Source organism: Protopterus annectens, chromosome 9.part0, assembly GCF_019279795.1.
Source record: "Protopterus annectens isolate FY-2018-M chromosome 9.part0, PAN1.0, whole genome shotgun sequence".
Lineage (NCBI taxonomy): Eukaryota > Metazoa > Chordata > Ceratodontiformes > Protopteridae > Protopterus > Protopterus annectens.
In genome coordinates, this window is record NC_056743.1 from 684,402,379 (window position 1) to 684,425,668 (window position 23,290).

The following is a 23,290-nucleotide window of genomic DNA, read 5'->3' on the forward strand; positions in this document are numbered from 1 at the left end:
GGGAGAGAGAGGGAAAGGGATAGGGGAGTGCTAAGTAAAAGACCAGCTTTGGTAGAGTTTTTAGTTGAATCTAGAACATTAGTAGGATGTGTAAGATATTGTATGATAACTGTAAGAATCAGAGAATGATAGAAAAGATTGGGCAAAGACAGCAGAGAGAGACAAATCACAAAGGCACAACCGGAAGATATCTGTAGGGCTCCCAAGTATGTAGCAAAGTTCAAAAGTTTAAGATTCTTGCATGAAAGTGTTTGCGTAGGTATTTATATACCCCAAATAAATTTCAGATTTTTTTTTCTTGGTTGATAGTAAATGTTTGAGATGTGACGAGGAAGAGAGAGGACATTATAAAGTTTATTTGGGGAATGTAATGAGTTGTCAGATTTAAAAAAAAAAATCCTAAAGAATACCGTGACAGAAATGTTGGGAATTAATGACCGTAACTCAAGTAATGATTCTTTAGAGCTGGGTTATGGGATCTGAATTGGCTAGGCATAGTAAGGTCTTACTAAGTTTATTACTGTCGCTGGGCAAAAAACAGTTGCTAGAAATAGAAATCAAAGCTCCAAACCCACTGTAATGGAAGTAATGAATGTTATAAATGAAAAAAAATGGAAGTGGGAACCTTTAGAAAAGAGAAGAAGAACATTTCTTAGAAATGTTGATTTGTGGGAACAGCACATGCACAGTAATGCTCGAGAGAAGGATTGAGGGACGGCAGGAACTGGGTAATTTATGTAATGCTGGAGTGAATGAAAATTGTTAAAAAGAAGTGTGTTCTGTATACTTCATGAAGATAATGGAAACTGTTATTAAACTTTAACTTGTTTTCTGTTAATATATATGAGCTCATGTTGCATCTTCATCACTTTACTGTTCAAGAACACCTTTAAGATAGCAGAAAATGACAATTTAGACATCAGTTGTCTTGATTTGCACTCCATTATCCATTGTCTTTCATTATCTCATTTGTAAATATTTGTCTACTCGGAATATTGCTTGTAAATTTACATTTTGCTGTCCTTTTCTAACTGCATTGTAAATAGTCTGCATTTCTGACAGTGTGTTATCTCTGAATACTTGATATACTAAACTGTTGCCCTTGTGGGCCCAGGTCTTGGCTGGAAAGGGCCCTGTGAACAGCCCACCTATATGGTTATCAAGTGTTGATAAATAATTATTCAGTGTGAAAAAAAGTGCAAATGATGGTTCGGTGTCACCTCAGCATAATCGCCTTATAATAATACAGGTCTGCATGCCATAGATCATTTGTCACAATTTCTACACTTTTTTTTTTTTTAAAATATGTCTTTTTTTAAATATGTCAACAGTTGTCAGTATTGGGCTAGGTTTCCCATATTTGACTACCAAGTTTTTCGATGACAAATGTTTCACAAGAGCAGTCTCCAGGGAATCTTTTGCTTATCCACTCTGCTGTCTTGGTTTTCTCACACCATACAGACTCAGATTTCATGTCTTGCCTTGGCCCCATTCCCACTAAGTGCTGTACAAGCATTCAGGTTGTTTTACCTGTAAAACTGCTTTGTCTCATGTCTCGTACATTTATTGTTTAACAGGAGTAATGTTTGCCAGTTGGATGTGCAGTTATACTACTTCACCCATTGTAACCACTTCTGTATGCCAAATGTACATTTCAAACAATCTGGCCAAGTTCTGTGGTTTGATCCTTATGATCTCAGAACTCTTTGCAGTTGATATTCAGTCTTTAGTATAATATGTATATATATATATATATATATATATTTTTTTTTTTAATTTTTGTACTTGGACAGAGTATCATGGCAACTCCTTTCCATCTCCCAAATAAGTTTTCAGAATACCATAATTCCACCACAAAATCTGTTTCCTTCATCAACCAAGAGGCAATGCCTACACTCATTAGTTCAACAAAACTACATCAAGTATGAGACTGGGCGGAATTTATTGGAGAAAGCTGGCAAAGGAACCAAGGTATTGGGAGCAAAGAATTAGAGAGGGGAATGTAATATAAAGAGGCCAAGAATTTATTTGGACTGCAGGCTAGAGATTGTCTTCTGTATCAAGGATTGATATCAGATTATAGGCAAAGAGAAAGAAATGGGGGAGCCTAACAGAAAGACGAGCACTGGTAGAGTTCTTAGTAGAATCTAGAAGCTGCTGTTGAAAAAAGGAATAATTAGTAGGGCATACAGAATATTGCATGATAACTATAAGAATCAATCAGAGGAGGTTAGAAAGGATTGGGAAGAGAGACTGGATAAACAATTCAAAAAGAAATGATGGGGCAATGTATGTATATCTCCCAAATATGTAAAAAAGTCTAGACGATTTATGATCTTAGCTTAAAAGTGTTTACATAGGTATTTTTGTACCCAAGTAGACTCCAAAGAATTTTTTCTCAGGGCACACAACAATTGTTGAAGGTGTGATAGGGAAGAAAGAGATAATTGGGAATATATTTTATGGGAGTGTAATGATTTGGCAGACTTAGAGCAGGCTGCTGGGAATCTTTTGTCAGTGGTACTAGGTAAGCAAATTGGTGTAACTAAGGAAATTATTTTTTATTTTTATTTTTTTTGAGCTATAATACAGAATCACAATCGCCTAGACATAGTAAGGCCTTGCTGAGTCTGATAGTGGTGGCTGCCAAAAAAGCAGTTACTAGAAATTGTAAATCAAAGTCTAAAGTAACTTTATTAGAAGTAGCGTGTATAGTAACAGAGATAAAAAAAAACTGGAATTGGGATCTTTAGAAAAAGGAAGAAGCAAATTACATAGAAAAATGGGAATTGTGGGAACAGTACATGCAGAGCATGAGGAATGCGGTTTAAAAGAAGGCAGGATTTGAATAATCGTTGTAATGTTTGACTGACAACTGGATAGATTATAAGTGATATATTAATGTTTGCAACTAAAATTATGTCAGTATGGTTTATTTTCATTTATATAAATATATGATTGCCTATGTGATAATTTAATAAAGACGTTTCTTGTTTTTTTAATTACATCAAATATGCTTCTTTTATTTTACTGTTTGGTGGTTTTAGTTTTCAGATAGATGGAATCACCCAATGAACCAGCTGACATCAACAAGTAATATGCATGCTCCACTTGTAATGTGTTTTTGATGTTTTAGTTTCATTCATCTGCTTAGATTTTCTCTCTGGATTATTATCCATTACTTTATATACAGCATGATATGTTATAGGTAATATTTAATCTTGCACAGGTTACTTTTAATTTTAATATATATTTATTGCAGGTAAAAAGCACAGATGTAAAAGTACATTGGTCATATTAGGTACATCAGATATAAAAATATATTGGACATGTACAGTCCAACCATACAGATAAAAGTAATGGAACAAAGTTAGTATACCCTTATGTGTTTGAACAACAATTATTAAACCACACATCATGACGACAGTGACAGAACAACATACCTCTCATTTGTCCCTCATTTTACTTCATATTTTTGCCCTGTCCTTCATAAAACTTTTGTTTTCTGGTAAATCACTGAGGATTACACGCAGTCAGTAATGCCTGGTAATAAGAGTTTCATACTACTAGTAATTGTTCAGAAAATGCATGCTGTTGTATTAACTGTGTTAGTGAATCACAGTAATATTTAAAAATTGACCCTGATTATGGGCTGCTGACCCCCATTATTTTTGGCATTGCTTATGATTCTTGTCTGTGGTGGCCAACGTGAGCATTCACATCACTGCAGGGGCATCCTGTGTGTACCCCATGTTTGTTAATGTTACCACACACACACAAAACAAGGGCTACCTTTGCTGTCTTGGAGCACCATATCCCCATTACTCTGTTACAGAGAAGAATGTTAAGAAGGGAAACCATACTGAATATCAATAAACACGAACACACTGAAACGGCTCAAACTTTTGGATACCAAACCACTTTATTCATAACATGGACTTCTTCAAAAAAACGGAACTCTCCCATGTTCGGATGTGATGTCATGTTGATCTCACACAATTTATGTTCATACTAATAATCATAGTTTAACTATACATTTTAAAATTATTTCATTATTTTAAATAAATGATTAGTAATGCACTATGATGTGAAATCATGTTCTTATTAAATATACAAAAATAAACAATTATTTATATAAAAAAATTAATGTTTTTACATCTGTGTGTATATGTACACACAAAAAATACAACTATAATCATATTATTAAAATGTGTGATATTCTAAACAATAAAGAGTGTACATAAATATACATAATTTGATCATAATGCAACTTCCACTCTCCCTCAACACACACACTCCCTCACACAAACTGACTAACATTCACATTCACACTCACACTGAAACAAAACACACACACCCTTTAACACTCCTTTTTCAAGTCTATCCAAAACAAAGAATTCGAACTTTTTGAAGTCCGTGCAAACCAAGGCATGTCTTGCCAAGGAATTGTTTATATCTTCTTGTTTTGGGATTGAAAAAAAAAAAGTTAAAGGGTGACATCAATAATAAATTAGAACAGAAAGAAACACTGTGGCAGTTGGTATTAGGCGCTGACACTTCACCTGGATTAAACGATTCAATCAATATCAAATGTTTTCTATTAAATAGATAAAATGTTTTTGTGAAATATACAATTTTAAGAATTTTTTAATTTGATGAACTTTAATGTGATTGTACTTTAAGAGAAAGGTAATTCACATTAACATTCTATGAAACTTGATTAATGTTAAATTAATGAATAGATAACATTTGATAGAATGATAATCTAAATTGATCATTGTTGAATTCATTTTTATTAGTATATATTTTTATTAGTATAGCGAATATATATACACAACATATTATCATATTCATATAGAGTTTACATTCACTGCATGTGTGCATGAGTGTGTGTGTGTGTGTGTGGGGGGGGGGTGCGTTCTTTTTGTGGTGGGAGTACAAATGTGTGTGTGTTTTGTTTCAGTGTGCGTGTGAATGTGAATGTTAGTCAGTTTGTGTGAGGGAGAGTGGAAGTTGCATTATGATCAAATTATGTATATTTATGTACACTCTTTATTGTTTAGAATATCACACATTTTAATAATATGATTATAGTTGTATTTTTTTGTGTGTACATATACACACACAGAAAAAAACATTATTTTTTTATATAAATAATTGTTTATTTTTGTATATTTAATAAGAACATGATTTCACATCATAGTGCATTACTAATCATTTATTTAAAATAATGAAATAATTTTAAAATGTATAGTTAAACTATGATTATTAGTATGAACATAAATTGTGTGAGATCAAAACATGGGAGAGCGTTTTTTTTCTGAGGAAGTCCATTGAATAAGTAAAGAAAAGCAGCTAAACACAATTTTCATTGTCGTTTTGGTATTGGTATCCTGTTTTGCATACTGAATATCCCTACAGTACAAGGTGTAATGTCAAGTTGTGGTAATTTGTGGTATATATCATTTTAGTTACGATTTTTTTTTTTTTTGTTTGCTTTTCATGTTTTTGTTGTTTTAGTTGGAGTTTGGGATCACTCATTAGTTAGTATAGGAAGTCACTGCTGGTGAAATTCTTAAGTGTGCACTGGTAGTAATTAATTTGTTTTGGGAGATTTGTCACTTTTTCATGTTTGTGTGATGGTAGAGTTGGTATGTAGAAGTTTGGGGGTTGCGCAGGAGGCTTTCCTTCCTGCAAAAACATTTTTGGGTTTTACTATTGTTCTATTGTACCTAGCATTTTTCTATTATTGACACTTATTTTCAGTGCTAGATTCCCTGTCTTACATTGACCTCTCTCAAAAGTATGTTCCAGGCATATTGTCAAATGTAAGCTGTAAACAGGTTAGTCAAGCAGTGTTACATATTTTTAGAATTCGCTTGTGAAGTAGTGTTACTTGTAATAGCATACTTGCGTACTAGTCACAGAACTCGTTTAGTTAAATGACATATTGGGTATGAGAACATTCATTAGTTATGTTTACCAGTGTGGTTGGCTAAAGAGTATTGTTACATATACGGCACATTAATGAAACTGTGTTGACATGTTTCCTGGTTAGTTTGATAAATAGGTATAGGATCAAGTATTTTGCATTGCACTCTAATCAGTTCTAACAGTTGTGGAGATCTGCTTAGTTAATGTAAAGGAGGACTATGTCTCTGGCTAGTTAAGAGTGTAGGAATGATATTTAAGAAGGAAGTTAAGTAGAATCATGAAGGCATTGCTTAACTAATTTCAGTTTAACTCCCAATATGATTGCAGTACGAATAATAGATAAGAGTATTCCACACTGTGGGATGCAGTTCGGAAAAAGAAGAATCTTTAAATATGTTGAGATTTGTGTGATTTTTGAAGAAGCATCTTAAATGAATACAGATTTCTGTATGGATAGTACTTTGCAGTGAGTTTGCTAAGGCAGGGCAAGAGGCTGTGCACATTAATATACTGAGCAGCAAAAATAATACTTTGTTTTAGTTTGGATAAGTTAGTAAGGGCTACATTGAGAAACATCTATAGTGAATCCTGCGTCCTTCTTATTGCACAGTCCATTTCACCCTCTCTTTGCAAGAATGAGATGTTGTACTGGATTTTGTTGGGCAGCACTTTAAGCTGTTTTTGACTTTCAAATCAGCAGTTATAAATTTCCCTGAACTCTTATTTGAACTGCTGTGTGCTGTTATTTTTACCTGTATATGAAATGAACTGTAATGAAGATATAGAAAGGAGAGAACAACTAAATCATGATTCTACAGCCTAAGGCATATGAAGGAAACCTTAAGAAACCAAAATAAACTTTTGAGGTAAAAGTACATGACTGAAATTGCCTGGAAATGGTCCATTTCAGTAGCATATTTAAAAAAAGCTAAAAAGTGAGTAATAGTGAATGTAAGGGAATTTTGGCAACATCAAGAAATGCTGTTCCCCAGGAAACTGTTTGAGCAATGGGAAACTGTTCTTGAGGTTATTATGGGTTAAAATTATGAAGTAATTCAGTGCTGTGTCACAGATATAAGGTCAGTTCATTGAGGGGGCAGGTTGTGCACTAAGTTAAAAAATGAATAGACCTGGATAACCAGGTGGTCCGTTATGTGATGCCAGCTTCCTTATTTTTAACAGCATTAATCCCTTGACTTTTATCTGGCAAAAGTTTAGTTAAATACACCATTGTAATGAAATGATTTCTGCGGTGGCGGTGCTGCGGTAGCATTCTCGCCTCACAGTAAGACGTTGTCCTGTTCGATTCTCAGCTAAAGCGTCTTCTGTGTGGAGACATACGTGAATGGGCATACCTTCGTTGAATGTTGTGCGTCAGGCCTGGCAAGTCTGTATGTAAAAATCTACTGCCAATCATTAGCAGACCGGAGTTCCGCTGTGGCGACCCCTAACCGGGAAAAAGCCGAAAGATACAACATATACAACAACCTATTACTCTACCTCTGTCTGTTCTCTTATCACTTGTACTGATTTCCAGACAGAGCACTGACCCAGAAGGAGGGAAGTTTTGCATTGCCTCAGCCATCCATATAGTAATGTTAGCACCAGTCTGATTTATTCCTCAGCAAGTGTGGGTGTGCCTGTGGCTGCATGGCCTTGACACCAGAGTGTTATTTCCCCAGTGACTAGATACAGCTGGGTTATCAGGACAAAGCAATGCATCAGCAAGCATCTGTACAAGTCTCATTGGATGTTTGTTTAATGTTTTGTAGTAGTTGTTCTTGGACAAGATAATATGCATTTAGAACACTCTCGTTATTTTCTTTACCACCACGATTGTTGCATGATAGCATGCCTTTGTACTGTGCAAATTGTCTCTCTGATGTTCTAATGCTGTTGTACTGCATCATACTGTTATATGTTCTGAAAAAAATAGATTTCCTGCTTTCAAATTTAAATTTTTAAGCAATGACGTGCAATACAACTGTTAAAAGGAATGCATTGCTAGATTTTTGTGTCATCAAATGTTGATGTAAATAAGTGTGATTCTAATTGTAGAATATAAATAATGGACATATTTGTTTGTTATTCCTAGGGAAGCACACTTTGATGCCTCCTTCACATTTTAGAAATAAACTGCCTACATCTTCAGTGCCAGGCCTGCCAGGAATGGACAGTCACCTTGATGTACCATTGCTTACCTCAGTGGTGTCTCATCCCAGAAAGGAATCCCCTACAGTAGCATCTGTTACAGTATTGCCTGAAAGTGACCCTTGGGCTGCTTTTTCCAAGTCAACTAGCAGCCTTGATGAGTTAAGGCAGGAGAATGAACATCTAAAAGAGCTACTAAAGAAAACTGAGAAGGAAGCATTAAAGGGTAGGACCAGAAATGTCGTAATTGAGGCAAGTGCACAATCCAGGTAAATAGGAAAAGTGTACTACACATAAAGTTGCTCAGATGTGAAATATTATTTGTGTAGATTTTGCCTAGTCAGAATATATGGTTAGTTGTTGTAGAATAATGAAAACACTTGTAAAAATGTGTCTAATATAAATCAGCCTTTATGCTAATAAAAAGTTCAGTATGTTGGGAATACGAAATGGAAGGTAAATAGAAATATAGTGGTATGGTGAACAGACTTTGACTCTCCATTAGGTTGTATCCACCTACAAGGACCCAGCGATGGGATAACAAGTAAGCCAAAGTTCTGTAACCATTGGAAGTGTTTATGCTGTAACTGGAACCTAATGCGTTCTCCCAAACGTCTATTGGTTTTACATCATCTGGATACATAAACATTAGCGATTCATCTATATAATCACAAAAAGAACATGCATTACATTTTCTTGGTTTAAGTAGTGATAATAAAGAGCTGACGAATATAATTATTAAGAATTAGCATATTTTGTGTACTGGTAAAAGGATAGTCAGGTTAGTGGGACCTAAACCAAGATTGGGATATAGAAATAAGAAGTCACTTAAGCATAGATTGTGTTACCCTAAAGGGTTAGGAATAATGAGAAGTGACAGTCCACAAGATACAAGAAAATGCATCTAGATGATGGGAAGACACATTATTTTAAGGTTGATGCTGACTGTAATGCAAGGAATTTGGTGTATTTAGCTCATTGTGTGTCATGCAGATAGTTTTATGTGGGTAAAACCAACAGACATTTGTGAGAACGCATTAGGGATCATTATTATTGTACCTGCAGAGGACTTAACTATAGTACCCTTGGTAAGCATATGAATGAGAGGGGTGATGGGCATAGGTTTCTTTTCAGGGTCTTGGAAGTTGTTTATGAGGATGGGGGATTTGGTGAGACAGTGTGTGTAGAACTGAGCTGGATCCTGAGGCTCAGATCACATAAAGGGGTAGGGCTGAATGATTTTGTGTCTCTTGAAACTCATATTAAAAACTCGGAAGTTGAAGAGATGATACAGTATTTTTATTTTTGTGTGTTTATGTGTTAATCTCATTTGATTTTTATGCCTTTTTTTATTTTCAGGAATGTGTCTTTTAGAGACTGCTTTGGTTTTATGAATGAAACGTCTTGATATGTCGTAATATTTTGCATCATGCCAATGTGAAATGTTCATTGTTGGTTTTGTAGCTAATAATGTAATACTATTTATTGGCATGTTCAGTTTGTTGTTGATATGGTCTGATGAAGCAATTGTAAATTGTGAAAGCGCTTATCTTTTGTCATTGAACATTTATTTTGAGTTTGACTAACAGTATATGTTCTATTTATGTTGATTATCTCGGTCCTGTTTCTGTGTAGTATTATTTTTATTCTGTTGGAATTATAAAAAGCAGTTCATGAATAAATAGTTTGCTGAAAGACTACCAAAACGTATTTCACTGTATAGAAAAATTGGAACACTTCCACATTACATATAGATTATTCTTTAGAGCTAGCAGCATAGACAAAATGCAAGATATGTTATAATTAATGTCATAAAGTAATTAATGTCATAAAGTGAAATTAACAAGCCAGCTCCATGGCATAGAAAAATGATCCAGACCACCTGAGTATGAGTATAGGCTTGAGAACCCAATGGGTCTGGCAGGGAGAAAGGGATGAGTGTGCCTGTTCTGGAGAGGCAGGGAAGTTGGATTCCAGTTGACTCACTGATGCCTCCAGAACAAGTGGAGGCTTGCTTGAAACAGCAAGGAAGTGTAGAGGGGTCATGACCTATGACTGCCCAAACTGATTACTGTAGCCCTTGTAGCAATATGCAGAACGAGCACCTGCAAGGATCTAAAGGACATAGACAGTGACACATGTGATTGTGTAGTTACCAGGGGTGGGGTTAAGACCATAAACAAAATGTTCTTAGTTGCCAGAATGCCATTGGTGGCACAAGCAAACCACAAGGCTGCCAGAATGACAGCCACCCCATGTGGATTTCATCTCCATTCTGCATTGGATACATACTTTGTATAAGGGAAGGGAAATGAATGGCCTTGGCTCAATAGTAAAAAGATTTATGGTCAGTAGGCACAGGAGCAACAAAATGTAAAGAATAAAGGTAGAGCCAGAATTCAAATTGTTTAAGAAAGTGGGTGTTATTGAAAAAGTCCCAGGTTTTGTTCTAGTGGTATCACTAACTCCTCCAAAGCTAAAATAACCAAAGGAACTCCTTGTTATTATCCCCCTGTCCCTACACGCTCGGTTATTGAAGCTGTGAGCATGGCACTGCTTACTTCTTTGTGACTCTAGTAAATTTGTGACAACCCTATGTCTTTGCAGCTGAATTTCACTTTAGCCATGTGTCCCCAACCAAATGTACTGCAAGGAAAATTTGTTGCCACATAGCAACCTAAGCATGCTAGGACAGTAGGTCTGGGTGCTGTATTAATTAAAGTGTGGACATTAAAGTTAAATCAAAAATTGTGTAAGAATAACTTTAAAAGATATGGAAAAGATGTATTCCCAAGTTGAAAAAGAGGCTGCATCTGTTGTTTTGCTGTTCTAAGCATTTTCATATTTGTTTGTATAGGAACATGTTTATATGCTTGCCTGACCATAAGCCAAAAGAGACTATGTTTAACACTTACTGTCTCAAATCAAAACAACTGTTTCATTTCCAGATGCGAAGGGTGTCACCATAATATTTCTCAGTGAAGTTCAAGAATGGGGGAGGGCACTGCAAATTACTTATCCACAGTTATCTGAAGAAAGGGGGTATAATTAAAAGTAGTAGATGATTATCTCAGCATGCTGACAGTGTTCGTTGTTTAGAGTGCTGATACTGGAGGAGATTTAAAGGAAAATTGAGAAGGATGATGCATTGCTGAAAGTTAGTTTTGCATTTTAAATAGCATAGAAGTCATGTAAATATTCTAGATTTGTTCATTAGAAGAAAGAAGGAAATCTACAAAAGTAACATTATAATAGACTGATAATTCCAGCTACTTTACAGAGATGGTCAGTTAAAATTGCCCGCAAACCTCATTTACTTATAGTAAAGGCAAGGGCAGTGCAAGAGAAAATGTGACTCCTAGGAATAGGTTGATTCTGTGTTAAGTGAGTGTCTGTTGTGCCAGACAAATGCACACAAAAATGTCAACTATCCCTATACAGATTTTGGATCTACCTAAAACGCTACAGTTCAGAGGTCATTATTGATTTCTTTTATGAGGAAAAGAGTATTTCAGTGTCAGGAAAGTAGATAGATAGACTTGCTTATCTTTAGGACTCTCCCTGGGATTCAGAAATGTTTAGTGCATCATGGCAGGTAAATTTGCAAGAGTGGCAACATGCAGGGGGAGCCAATTCAGAGGCATATCTATGCAAATGACTATATGGCATGAAAATGAGGGTAATGGTGAATGCAAATAAAGATAAACAACATGGTGATGTGATTCATAACTGTGAATATTTCTCATGATGGTACACTACTGCCAGAGTCGCTGACTGTAGCAAAACTCTTGTAACTCATTGTGGATCTCACCATGGCCACAATAAAAGACTCATTCACCTTTGTGTATTTGCATATGTACCTGCAATGATTGTGCACATCAGTGGACATGTCAATGACCTTAGCTGCGATGTGGGGAAGCTGTTGTAATATTATGGCCTGTAGAATTGGTAACGTGCAGAAATGGAAACATATAGATGCTGTGCTGATGTTACACTCCTTACATGCCATAGTTCACACACTAACACCAACTTGCCATGCCATGTATATTCAAGTTAAGCTATAGTGGCATCACAACTTATCTTGCTAATGAGGTGCATGAAGATGCACATCATAGGTCAACAGCAGTAGCAATTTGCATGGGTGCAAGGCAGCCACAATTTTTTTTTGAACTGCAACTTGTTACAACTGACTTCTGAAGGCACTGAGTATGGCAGATGGTGCTCTAAAGAGAGCAAAATATTTCTGTAACTGATGTACAAAGACCACCGGGAGCACCTACTGGGGTACTGCTATGAAGTTCCCCAGTATAAAGTGGATGCATGGCACAGCATTGTTAGGATAGTGTCTGATGATCCTGGCATTTGCAATTCTGGTATGTAGTACAGGTACCAGTAAAATGACCTGAACAGGCACCATCTCAACATTTTATGCCAGTAGGAGGAAGATGTCTGAGAAAGTGCTCCTGAGATGTTTAGTAATTGTGTAGGGAAGATCAATGCCTTGCTTTTGTGAATGCAGTTAAACGAACCATTGCAGGACATGTAATACATAATTGCATGTTTTGTTAATGTTTTTCAGCTCAAAAAGAGACTGCAGAGAGCAAGCTCATGTATCTGAGGAGAATATGGCATCTGTCCAGATGCAAATGACAGTGTGATACGTCATGTTGCAGATACAATGCTGCTATGACATACAGAATTTATAGTCTACTGCTATAATTCTGTAGAGATACGTTTTAAGTTACACAACCTACATATTTCCATTTCTGCATGCTACCACCTCTACAGGTCGTACTATTACTACATTTTCCCCACATCGCAGCTGAGGTCATTGACCCTTCCACTGATGTGCACAATAGTTTACAGGTACTGCCTGACACAACATTTGTATATATATTGGCATTATAAACCACATGTGCACAGAACATTTTGAGATCAGCTCATCAAACATTTGCAAACGTATGGCCAGCTCATCATGCCCATAGATCTTACCAAGTGCCATACAGTGCGTAACATGCCGGGCTGTTGGTACAGTACCATGTTGTAGGCAATGCCATAGAAATGAATGTTTTATGGCAAGCTGAGTGTTCATTTCATAATACTGGTCGTGCATTAGCCCACCAGATGTCTGTGCTGGTGCTGCTTCAAACTGACATACAAATGGTATTCATGTTACATAGCCTACATTATGTTGCTGACCATATACTGCCAGCTGCCTGTGTTACCACCTTGGTCCTGTTTGCCTTTGATGCACCACACTGGCACTATTTACATGTAGGCCTGCAAACTTCATAACACCGTCCATGTCAACATAGTGTGTATTTGTCCTTGTCCCACACAATATATCCACTGGGGTACATCCACATACATAGCTTCAATGGCCACTTATGTGCATGAACACCAAAATGATGCTACTGTTACACACTGCTCCTCCTCGAGCCAAGTAGTGCTATAGTACCGCACCCTTGTATACATATTTTCTTGTAGGTATGTAAGACGTTCTGTATCTAGTCATCAGTAGGGCCTCCAATATAACAGCATTACTAACTGTAGACCTCCTGTAGTTGCAAAGCTGATGGTCAGACATACATACAATAACATTTCTGCCTCTCTTTTTCTTTCCTGCTGTCTTTGTTTATATTTTTATTTCTCTCCATTTATGTCACTATTTTGTGCATTGTCAGCCGCAACTCTGCCTGTGATGTGGCAGTGGTTCTCACTCCACCATCATGCCCAGGCAGCTCCTGCCAGCTCACCATCTGACTCCAGACTTTCATCTCTATCAGGTGATTGAGGTCCTGGGACAGGGACAATATGGAGGTGTCACTGGTGATCTCTGGGAGTTGATAACAACTGGATCCTACCCGGTTCGGCTTTAAGGGCAGATCCTGCTTCTTAAACCTGGTCAATTTCTTTGAAACAGTCACCAAGGCCATTGACGAGGGGAAGGTGGTCCACACGGCCTACCTGGACCTCGCAAAAGCCTTTGATACAATACCCCATTCGGGCATTATAGATAAGCTCACCAGCTTAAATATAAACCCCTGTGTCACTAGATGGGTTGCAAACTGGCTCAAGGACAGAACCCACATGGTTAGAATTGCTGGAGCTATGTCAGACTCTAAACCAGTTACAAGTGGTGTCCCACAAGGCTCAGTCCTGGGACCTCTCTTATTCGGTATATGTTTCTCGGAGGTACAGGCCAACACGGAAGGACTGTGGCTGACCAAGTTCGCAGATGACTGCCAACTGGGCGCCATAATCGACTCTCCAGCCGACACAAGCATCCTCCAAATGGGCCTCATAGAAACAGACAACTGGTGCCAGAGCCATGGCCTCAAGCTAAACACTAAAAAGTGTATAGTCATCCCCTTTGGCAAAAACAAAGTGCCCACAAATTACCACGTAGGTGGTAATCCATTAAGTACAGAAGAATTAACTAGGGACCTGGAGACCCAAGTTGATAGCAATCTCTCATTTGACAACCACGTGGCCAAAGTGGTTAGAAAAACATTTTATATAGCCCACCTAATCATGAAGGGATTCACATCTAGATCAGGGGACGTCATCGTGCCTCTTTACTCATCCCTCATCAGGCCCATAATTGAGTACAATGCCCCTTTTGGGATGTACCTTACCAGACACCTGCAGCAACTGGAAAGACCCCAAAAGTACCTCACCAAGAGGATCAAAGGGCTCAAACAGATGCCATATGCTGCCCGGTTAAAGAAACTCCAGCTCTACTCAGTGGCATACCACCTGCTCAGAGGTGATCTGTGCCTGACGTATAAAGCCATGTCCAACCCGGAATTAATGGACATGCTGCACCTCAGAAAATCCAAATCCCATTGTGCTACGCGCTCGAGAGACTTGAACCTCAACACTGAAATAAATAAGACATGCTGGAGGGACAGATTCATAAACCAGAGGCTCCCTTCACTCTGGAATAAAATCCCAGTCCAGGTTAGGCAGAGTCCCTCATTGACTCTCTTCAAGAGGAATCTTGATGAGTGGATGGGAGATCGTAGGTTTACCCCAGGTATCACTTCTGTTTCACTGTTAGACAGAGGCACAGTATACTAACCTTGAAAAAGGGCATAGCAAAATTAATTTAAAATGGGTGGCGAAAGCCAAACACACTCTGGCTAGGCTTATAAATGCCCTAGGGCAGATAGCCTAGTATGAACCTATGAAGAGAAGAGAGTAGCAGCTCTCTCTGGTAGGTCACAGTTCATTACCCAATGGAAGATGAATGGATGTGATTGAGAAGTTTGTGAACCAGTGGCTTGGCACCAGCACTGGTCACCTGAAGAGTGGGGAGGGCAGTAATGGTTGTGACTGACCTCTTCCTGGGTCCTGCTTGGCAACACAGTCAGGGGCCGAGAAATCACCTTGTTTTCCTTCATAGTGTTCCCCTTCCCTATGTGTCAGCTCACTTTCATGTTTGTAGTTCAGTTTTCCGCAACACAAGTTGCCTTCCTTCTGTCCATATGTGTTGTATAGCCATTGTCAGGCCTCCCCCTTTTATGTCAGCACCTCTCGTGTTGGCCTTTTCCGTGTGTTTGTGGGCCCCTGCATCCATACATGTACATTCTTTCTTTCCATCCCATGGCTTCCCTTTACATTTATTTATTTACATTTGTTTACCAGGAAATTCCCAGCTGGACACAGGTCCTTTTTCAGCGGAGGCCTGGGGAGAAAAGCTCCACAGAACAATAAATGAGCAGGGTCTATATTAACCGACTGCTTAGGTTAGCAAATCCAACTTGACTGACCCACATTAAGCGAAAGGGCAGTTCAGTGAAACCTGTAAACAACAAAATTCAAATGGTGGAACTGTTTTGTTTGGCCAACACCGATGCACCCACTGTGTATAGGAATAGCTATAAATGCCGTAAACCACGAGGTCCCTGAAACATCCATTCATATCACCAACAATCTAAACTGTGAAACACACATGACGGGAAACATAAGTAATGAAAAGTAATAGAATGTGCTGAGTAATTAACAATGAAACCCCCCAAAAAAACCCTACGTAACCAGAATGGTTTTGCACTACACCTTCAATGGCAGGGAAACAGAATGTAAAAAGTCATTCTGAATGTACGAAGCTTTATTTTGCAGTACAGTATGCAACCTATCGCACCGCTCCATTGTTTTCTTTTTCTTCGGTGAAGGTGATACTGCAGATAACAACCTGTCTAGTCTTGTTCACCTTGTTTTGCTTCCTTACCAAAACAGATAGAACACACGGTATTTCACAGATTCATCTGCCTAACAGACAGCGAACCCTCCTATGCCATTCCTTTATGTGGTTTTGTGTACGTAGTAAACATGAACCTATTTACATCTGACCCGTTCCAAAATTGAACTGAAAACATGGGGGGAAATCTACCTACACTGCTCAGTCTAGTGAGCGGTTTACGGTACCTGCCTAACACGTACATATCTGAAAAATATGTCATTAACTCTTCGCCTGGTCTAGGGAATGATTTAGACAAGTTCTGAATGGCGGGTATAACTTCTTCAACATTCAGAAATGCAAGTGCAGTGAGCTTCTTCACACTTAGTTGAAAAGTAACACACTTCCCATATAAGGTCGCTAATCCTAAAGCCTGCACCTTTCGCCAAATGGCTTGTGCAAAATGGAACAAGCATCCTTTATTGGTGACATCAGCAAAGTTGTACTTTACACTCCTAATTGCTGCAAGCTCAAAGTCTGACAAGATAAACTCAACACACACACGTTGCTTCGCTTTGTTCAAACGATCAAACAGACACTCCCACAAGAAGTTATAGCACTTGAAACACTTTTTGGACATCAGACAATACTCGAGCAGCAGACATTTAGTATTGCCCCTACCGTAACTAAGGCATGTATACTGTATAGCTGTCCACATAAACAAGCTTTGGTTAGAAATACCCCATCCATTAACCACATCCTAGCCTCACTCAGATCATGTAGATTTTCAGCTATTGTAAACACCAAGACCTGTTAAGTTGTTATGTATGTCAACTTTATGCTTTTGGAGAAAAGTACCTTCCTTTAGGCAACAGCTACTGGGATCAACGGTGTCTAATGTTGTACACACCGCACTACAACTCTTGATATGCCTACGTCTCACCCTATTAGCTTGCTGCAACAGCGATCTACATGAGGATAAACTGAGAATAGATTTCACTGATGTGCTAGCTAGAACATCGTCTACTACTAAGGCGGGTGTGTCCCTACACACCCGTGCACTCTGCTTCAAATTATCACAGGCTATGTATTTCTCTACCTCTGTGATATCTGGAGGATGGTGGTGTCCTGTACATTTCAAAAGCATTTTCCCGTCAAGCTGTGTACTGCTGATTGCCCTACCTTTACACCTATCTTTTGCCTTCAGCTTACAACACCAGTAGTGTTTGTCCTTGACTGCCTTTTCCAGATTAAACAAATAGCCATCCACATTAAGCATTTCCTTGCCTTTCTGTGACTTTATCGTTTTGTAGCATTCCCCTACCACTCAGGTGTATGCAGTGTATTATTAGCCATTCTGCGGTCTGGCGCATGTGCAAAGCACACACAGTCACGTCTTTCTACTTTATACATGCATTGCAAGATAACTTTCACATGCTTTACACTCTGGCTGCAAAATAAATACTTTATAAATAAACAGTGTAGCTGTAACCTGGGAACTGTTTATATATGCATTAGGGATTGAATGCGGTCATATATGTGCTGTCTCGGACAGTTAACCACAATAGTCTTTACGTAATGATGTTTGTATTTGGTTTGTGTGCCTGGGCCAACTAATGGGATTTCGATTTTTTTGGCATTACTACTCTTCGATGTGATGCTCGTTCGCTTAATGTGGGTCGATCAAGTTGGATTCGCTAACCTAAGCGTTCGGTTAGTTAATATAGCCCCAGTGAGCATCAGAGTACGTGAAGAACAATTGACTATACATATAATGGCAAATAATACATACTGCACTTAACATTAGCTATACATACAATATGAAATATAGTAATGAACAGATATGCCAATATCTAGCTAGAGGCTAGGAATAAAGGTAGGATGTATATACAGACAGTACGAAGCTCAAACGGATACTGTTTTAAACTCGTATACCTAAATTTTATATACAAATATTTCACTAAACTCAAACAGATATAAAGCAGATACTCCACACAAAGGTGGAACAAGCTAGAAGGGCTAATGGGATGGAAGGGGAAGATAGAAGAGTAAGAGAGGAGACTGAGGGAGTAGTATACTTGGTAGTGAGAGGAAGCTAGGTGTAAGTCAGTTGGATTTGTATTTGGAGTTGAGATTTATTTATTATTCATTATTTTACATTTGATGACCAGGATAGTCCGACTGAGTTTAGTAGCCCTTTTTCAGCAGAGGCCCAAGGAGAAAAGTTCCACATAGATTAACAAGACAAAAATCAACAGTACAATAAATGATACAGGATAAAAGTGTATCTACAATACAAAAAAGTTTATCATTTTAATACAATGAAGTTGAAGCAGTAGAAATATATTACACATGTATGATTTGTATTCGTAAGAGTTTTTAGGTGAAAGGTGAGAGAGTTGATAGGAAGGATAGAGATGGGCTAGAAGAGGGATTGGGGAGCTAAGAGAAAAGGTTTACGGGGGATGGTTACATTGACATATCCATATAGATTGCAGGTATTGTTTAGTAGCTGTTTTAAATTGTTTTTGTTGCTGCAGAGTCCTAATTTTGAGCGGTAGATCATTCCAAGCCTTATGAGGTTTGAAACTGTAGAGATTTTGTCCAGTTTTGGTATTAGGTTTATGGATTTATAATAATTCTTGATTAGAACTATGAAGGGATCTTGTTGGGGTGTAGTAAGAGATTAGTGGAGAGCGAGTTGGACAGTAAGAGGCTTTATAAAGAATAGAATGAATGATCTGTGTCTGAGTTAGTTGGAGAAGGTTGGGTAGTTCAAGCCAATGTACTTCTTTCAATGAAAGACAGTGATGGGACTTGTAGGTGTTTTGTGTAACAAATCTAGCAATCTTGTTGTAAGTTGCTTCAAGTTTGGCTAGTAGTCCAGTGTTGAGATTAGTTAGAATTTGTGAACTATACAGTAGGGTGCATAAGAGATAGGAGTTAGATATGGTTAGCTTGGCTTCTTTATTAAGAATTTTTTTATTACGGTACAGAAGTCCTAACTTTTGATGTGTTTTCTTAATGTAATTGTTGATATGCAAGTCAAACTTTAAGTGGTTATCAATGATGATGCCAAGTAGTTTTGTGTTGGTGTCTACTTGTATAGAGGTATTATTTAGGACAAATATTGAGAAGGATGGTTTGATGTAGTGAAGGTTTTTTGGAAGAAAGAGTAATAGTTTCGTTTTTTTTTTTTTATTATTTAGAATAAGTTGGTTATTGGATAGCCAGTTTTCTACCAAGTTGAAGGAAGTCTGTGTAATTGAGGTAAGTTGAACTGGAGAGTCAGCGACAGAAATGAGTGTTGAGTCATCAGCATAGTGTATTACAGATGACTCAGGGCAGGAAGAGGAGAGACGATTTGTAAAGATATTAAAATGTAGTGGACCAAGGATGGAACCTTGTGGGACACCTGTTATGGTGAGCAGAGGTGAGTGAGCTGATTGCCATTTTACAGACTGGCAACAATTGGAGAGAGAGCTTTTGAACCAAGATACTATAGTGGGGGGGAAATTAAGGTTAGTAAGTTTTTGCAGAAGGAGAGGATGTGAAACTGTGTCAAAGGCTTTTTAGAGGTCTAAGAACAGACAGGAGACAAGTTTGTTGTTATCCTTGGAAAAAGGGATACAGTATTTAGGAAGGACAGAAGAGCTGTAGTGGTACTAGGTTTGGGACAAAAACCATGTTAGGTGGGTGTAAGCAGATTTTCTTGAATTAGGTATTGCATTGTTTGTTTATGAATACATTTTTTCAGTAGTTTGGAGAGGGAAGAGAGTATAGCAGTAGGTCTAAAGTTAGATGTATCAGTGGAGTTCTCTCCTTTATGTATAGGGAGAGTATAGAATTGTTTCCAGATTGTAGGGACAGTTGATTCTGAGACGGAGCGGTTTATTAATATGGAGACTGGAAGGGCAAGAGGGTCAGCAGCGATCTGTAGGAAAGAAGATGGGATATTATCAACAGATGTGGAGCATGGTTTTAGTTTAGATAGTAGTGATTTGATAAGGTTGATAGAAACTGGTTTCAATGAGAAATTGTATGTAGTGGGGCTTTTTGATACGGGGTCTGAGGTGGTCAGATTGCTAGTATAGATAGGTTGTGTGGGGGTGGGATTAAGCAGTTTGGTTATAGAGTCAGTAAAGTAGGATTTACATATGGTTGCAGTTTCCTCATGTGTTTTGTCAGGTCATGGATTTGGAGAGCTTGGGGAACCTGGGTGAAGTATATGGTTAACTGAGTTCCAGAACTTATTGGGATTTGATTTAAAGATAGAGGGTGGGTTGTGGTAGAAGTTTTTTTTTTTTACAGTGTTTATTTGTCTTTTGGCCATATTTCTGCTGATCTAGTTGGAGTTTGGTTTTGGTCCAGGTTTTCCATGCTCTGTCCTTATTTTAAGTAAAATTCGAGTATTTTTAGTCAACCAAGGAGATGGTTTAGATTTAATTTGAATAGTTCGGGAGGTGCCAGTGAATTTAGAATACTTAGGAATGTAGAGTTGAAGAACTGAACTGCTTCATCTAAGGGGAGTTGATGTAGTGGGGTCCAGTTTATTTCAGAGAGAAGGGATCTAAAGATTTCAGGGTCAGAATTACTTAATTTGTGGCATGTTATGAATCTATGGGGTTTAGTATATTGGGGGGAGTATCTGAGAATTTTTATAGGACAGTGATCACTTAGTGAGTTTGGTAGAGTTTCAGGGTTATGGTATTTAGAAGGATGAGAGACTAGGATTCAGTCAATGAGAGTTGAAGTTGAATGAGATTTTTTAGAATGGGTGGGGTCAGTGATGAGTTGGGTGAATCCATATAGGTTTGTATGAGGATGGGTTTGGAGATCATAGCAATAGCCAGTTTATATTTATGTCACCAAGTATAATAGTTTCATTGGAAATATGGTTGGACGTGTGAGCAAGAATGCTTTCAAGAGAGAAATATTATTTCCTGGAGGAATGTAAATTGCTGTTATAGTAATGGTGGTATGTTCATTTAGTTTTAGGTTTACTGATAGTTTCAGCTGGGTGGAAAGCTGGAATAGGAGATTTAGAGCTAGTAATAGTGAGGAGATTGTTCATATAGTATGGCAATACCACCTCCTTTTTTCTTTTGTCTGTCTATTTGATGAACACTATAGCAGTCAGGAAGAAAGTCTCCCTCTTGGTGTTGGGATTTTAGCCAAGTTTCAGTAAGTACGAAGATGTCAGAAGTATGATAGGAGATCCAAGCTTGTAGTTCACTTACTTTAAGGATACTTCTGATATTCATAGAATAGAAGGAGATGTATTTGTTTGGAAGAGGACTAGAGTTAGAGTTTGAAAGGTTAGAGGTATTAGGTGGGAGACCTGTATTAGGATGAATGTCACCTGCTAGTAGAATGTTTAGGCTATAGTAGATACTTTTAAGCTTTTCATGAGATGAAGTGAGGTAGTTAAGCATGTTATAACAGGTCTGAGAGATTGAGTGAGGAGGGAAGTGGAGGGTAAAGGGTGAGCCAAAGCTTGCAGAGGGAGGAATGCAATGATCAGATGGTGTGAGGCAGGATGGCTAGGGGGAGAGGAGAGGAAGGGGAGGTAAAAAGGAGGGTTACTAGTTGGGATTGGTACATGGGCACAACCAGAGACTTTTTAAGTGAATTTTTAGTGCAGTCTTGAAGTGATTGCAAGAAGGTAGTGTGGTTATAGAGGCTGGGAGATTGTTCCATAATCTGGATATGAAACAGGAGAACTAGCTGAGTTCTTGGCTTTGGTCACTAGAAATAGATTTTTGCTGCTGGAGCATAGTGGTCTGGTGGAGCAGTAGGGCTGGAGAAGGTTTTGAAGGGATGGGACTTAAGAGGATGGTTTACTAACTTGTGGGTGGGAGAGAGTTGATTCAGGTGAAAAAGTTGAGGGAGTTCAAGCCAGTCAAGTTCTTCAAGTGTACAGTGGTGGCTGCGGTAAAATGCACCAGTGGCAAATTTAGCAATTTTATTGTAGCAAGCCTCAAGCTTGTTTAGGTCTGTTTGTCTAAGGTTGGTTAGTATAGGAGAGGTGCAGAGTAAAGTGGAGATTAGGTGGGAATTGGCAGCAGAAATTCTGGCTGTCTTGGTGAGTAATTGTTTCTATATAATGCACCTAGTTTTTTGTGAACCTTTTTTATGGTAAGAGAAATGCGAGTGTCATATCTGAGATTGAGATTATCAATCTCAACACCAAGTAGTTTGGTGTGTTCTGTTGGGGAGATGACAATATTGTCTTTGGCTAGAATATTAAAGTGGGGATAATTGGGTTAGATTTAGTGGAATGGAAGATAAGGAGTTTATTGCTCGGGTTGAGTAATAACTGGGCATTAGATAGCCAGCTTTCTACAGATGAAAAGGCTTCTTGTGTGATCTTGTGAAGTTCAGGTATAGTTGGGGCTGAGCAGATGAGGGTGGAGTCATCTGCATACTGTATAAGAGAAGCATGCTTAATGCTGTGAATAGATTATTAGTGAAGAGTGAGAATAGTAGAGGACCAAGGATGGAGCCTTGGGGAACATAGAGTGTTACAGGAAGTCGAGGATATAGGTTATTATGCCAGACAACTGATTATTGGCGGCCAGTTAGATAGCTGTGAAACCAATCAGTAGCTGATTGGGAAGAGGATTTGTTAGTGAGAACAGAGATTATTTGTTTGTGTGAAACCATTTCAAAAGCCTTGGATAGATCCAGAAATGTAGCAGAGGAGAACAAGCCATTATTTTTATGATGAAGGATAGCGTTAGTGAAAGAGAACAAGGTGGTAGTAGTGCTGTGGTATGGCCTGAAGCCATGCTGGTTGCTGGGAGGAGGTCATTTGCTAAGAGGTAGTCTAAAACTTGAGAATGGATGCATTTCTCAAGTATCTTGGAAAGTGGAGAAAGGATGGCTATGGGGTGGTAATTGGAAAGTTCAGTGGAGGAGCCACCTTTATGGAGGGGAATGATTTGGGATATTTTGCACAGTGTGGGGACATAGCTTCCTGATGAGGACCGATTAATTAAGATAGAGACTGATTAATTAAGA

General features: G+C 38.2%; 1 protein-coding gene across 2 annotated transcripts in view; it reads left to right on the plus strand.

The window, feature by feature from the left end:
- CCHCR1 (coiled-coil alpha-helical rod protein 1) overlaps positions 1-23,290 on the plus strand; it is a 673,784-nt gene that overhangs the window by 17,808 nt on the left and 632,686 nt on the right. The window contains exon 2 of one of the 2 annotated variants that reach the window (XM_044083293.1): positions 8,035-8,354. In XM_044083293.1, the coding sequence (XP_043939228.1) occupies positions 8,035-8,354 (320 nt within the window). Of the gene's footprint in view, positions 1-8,029; positions 8,355-23,290 lie in introns of both variants that reach the window. The other variant, XM_044083292.1, reaches the window with a different exon arrangement.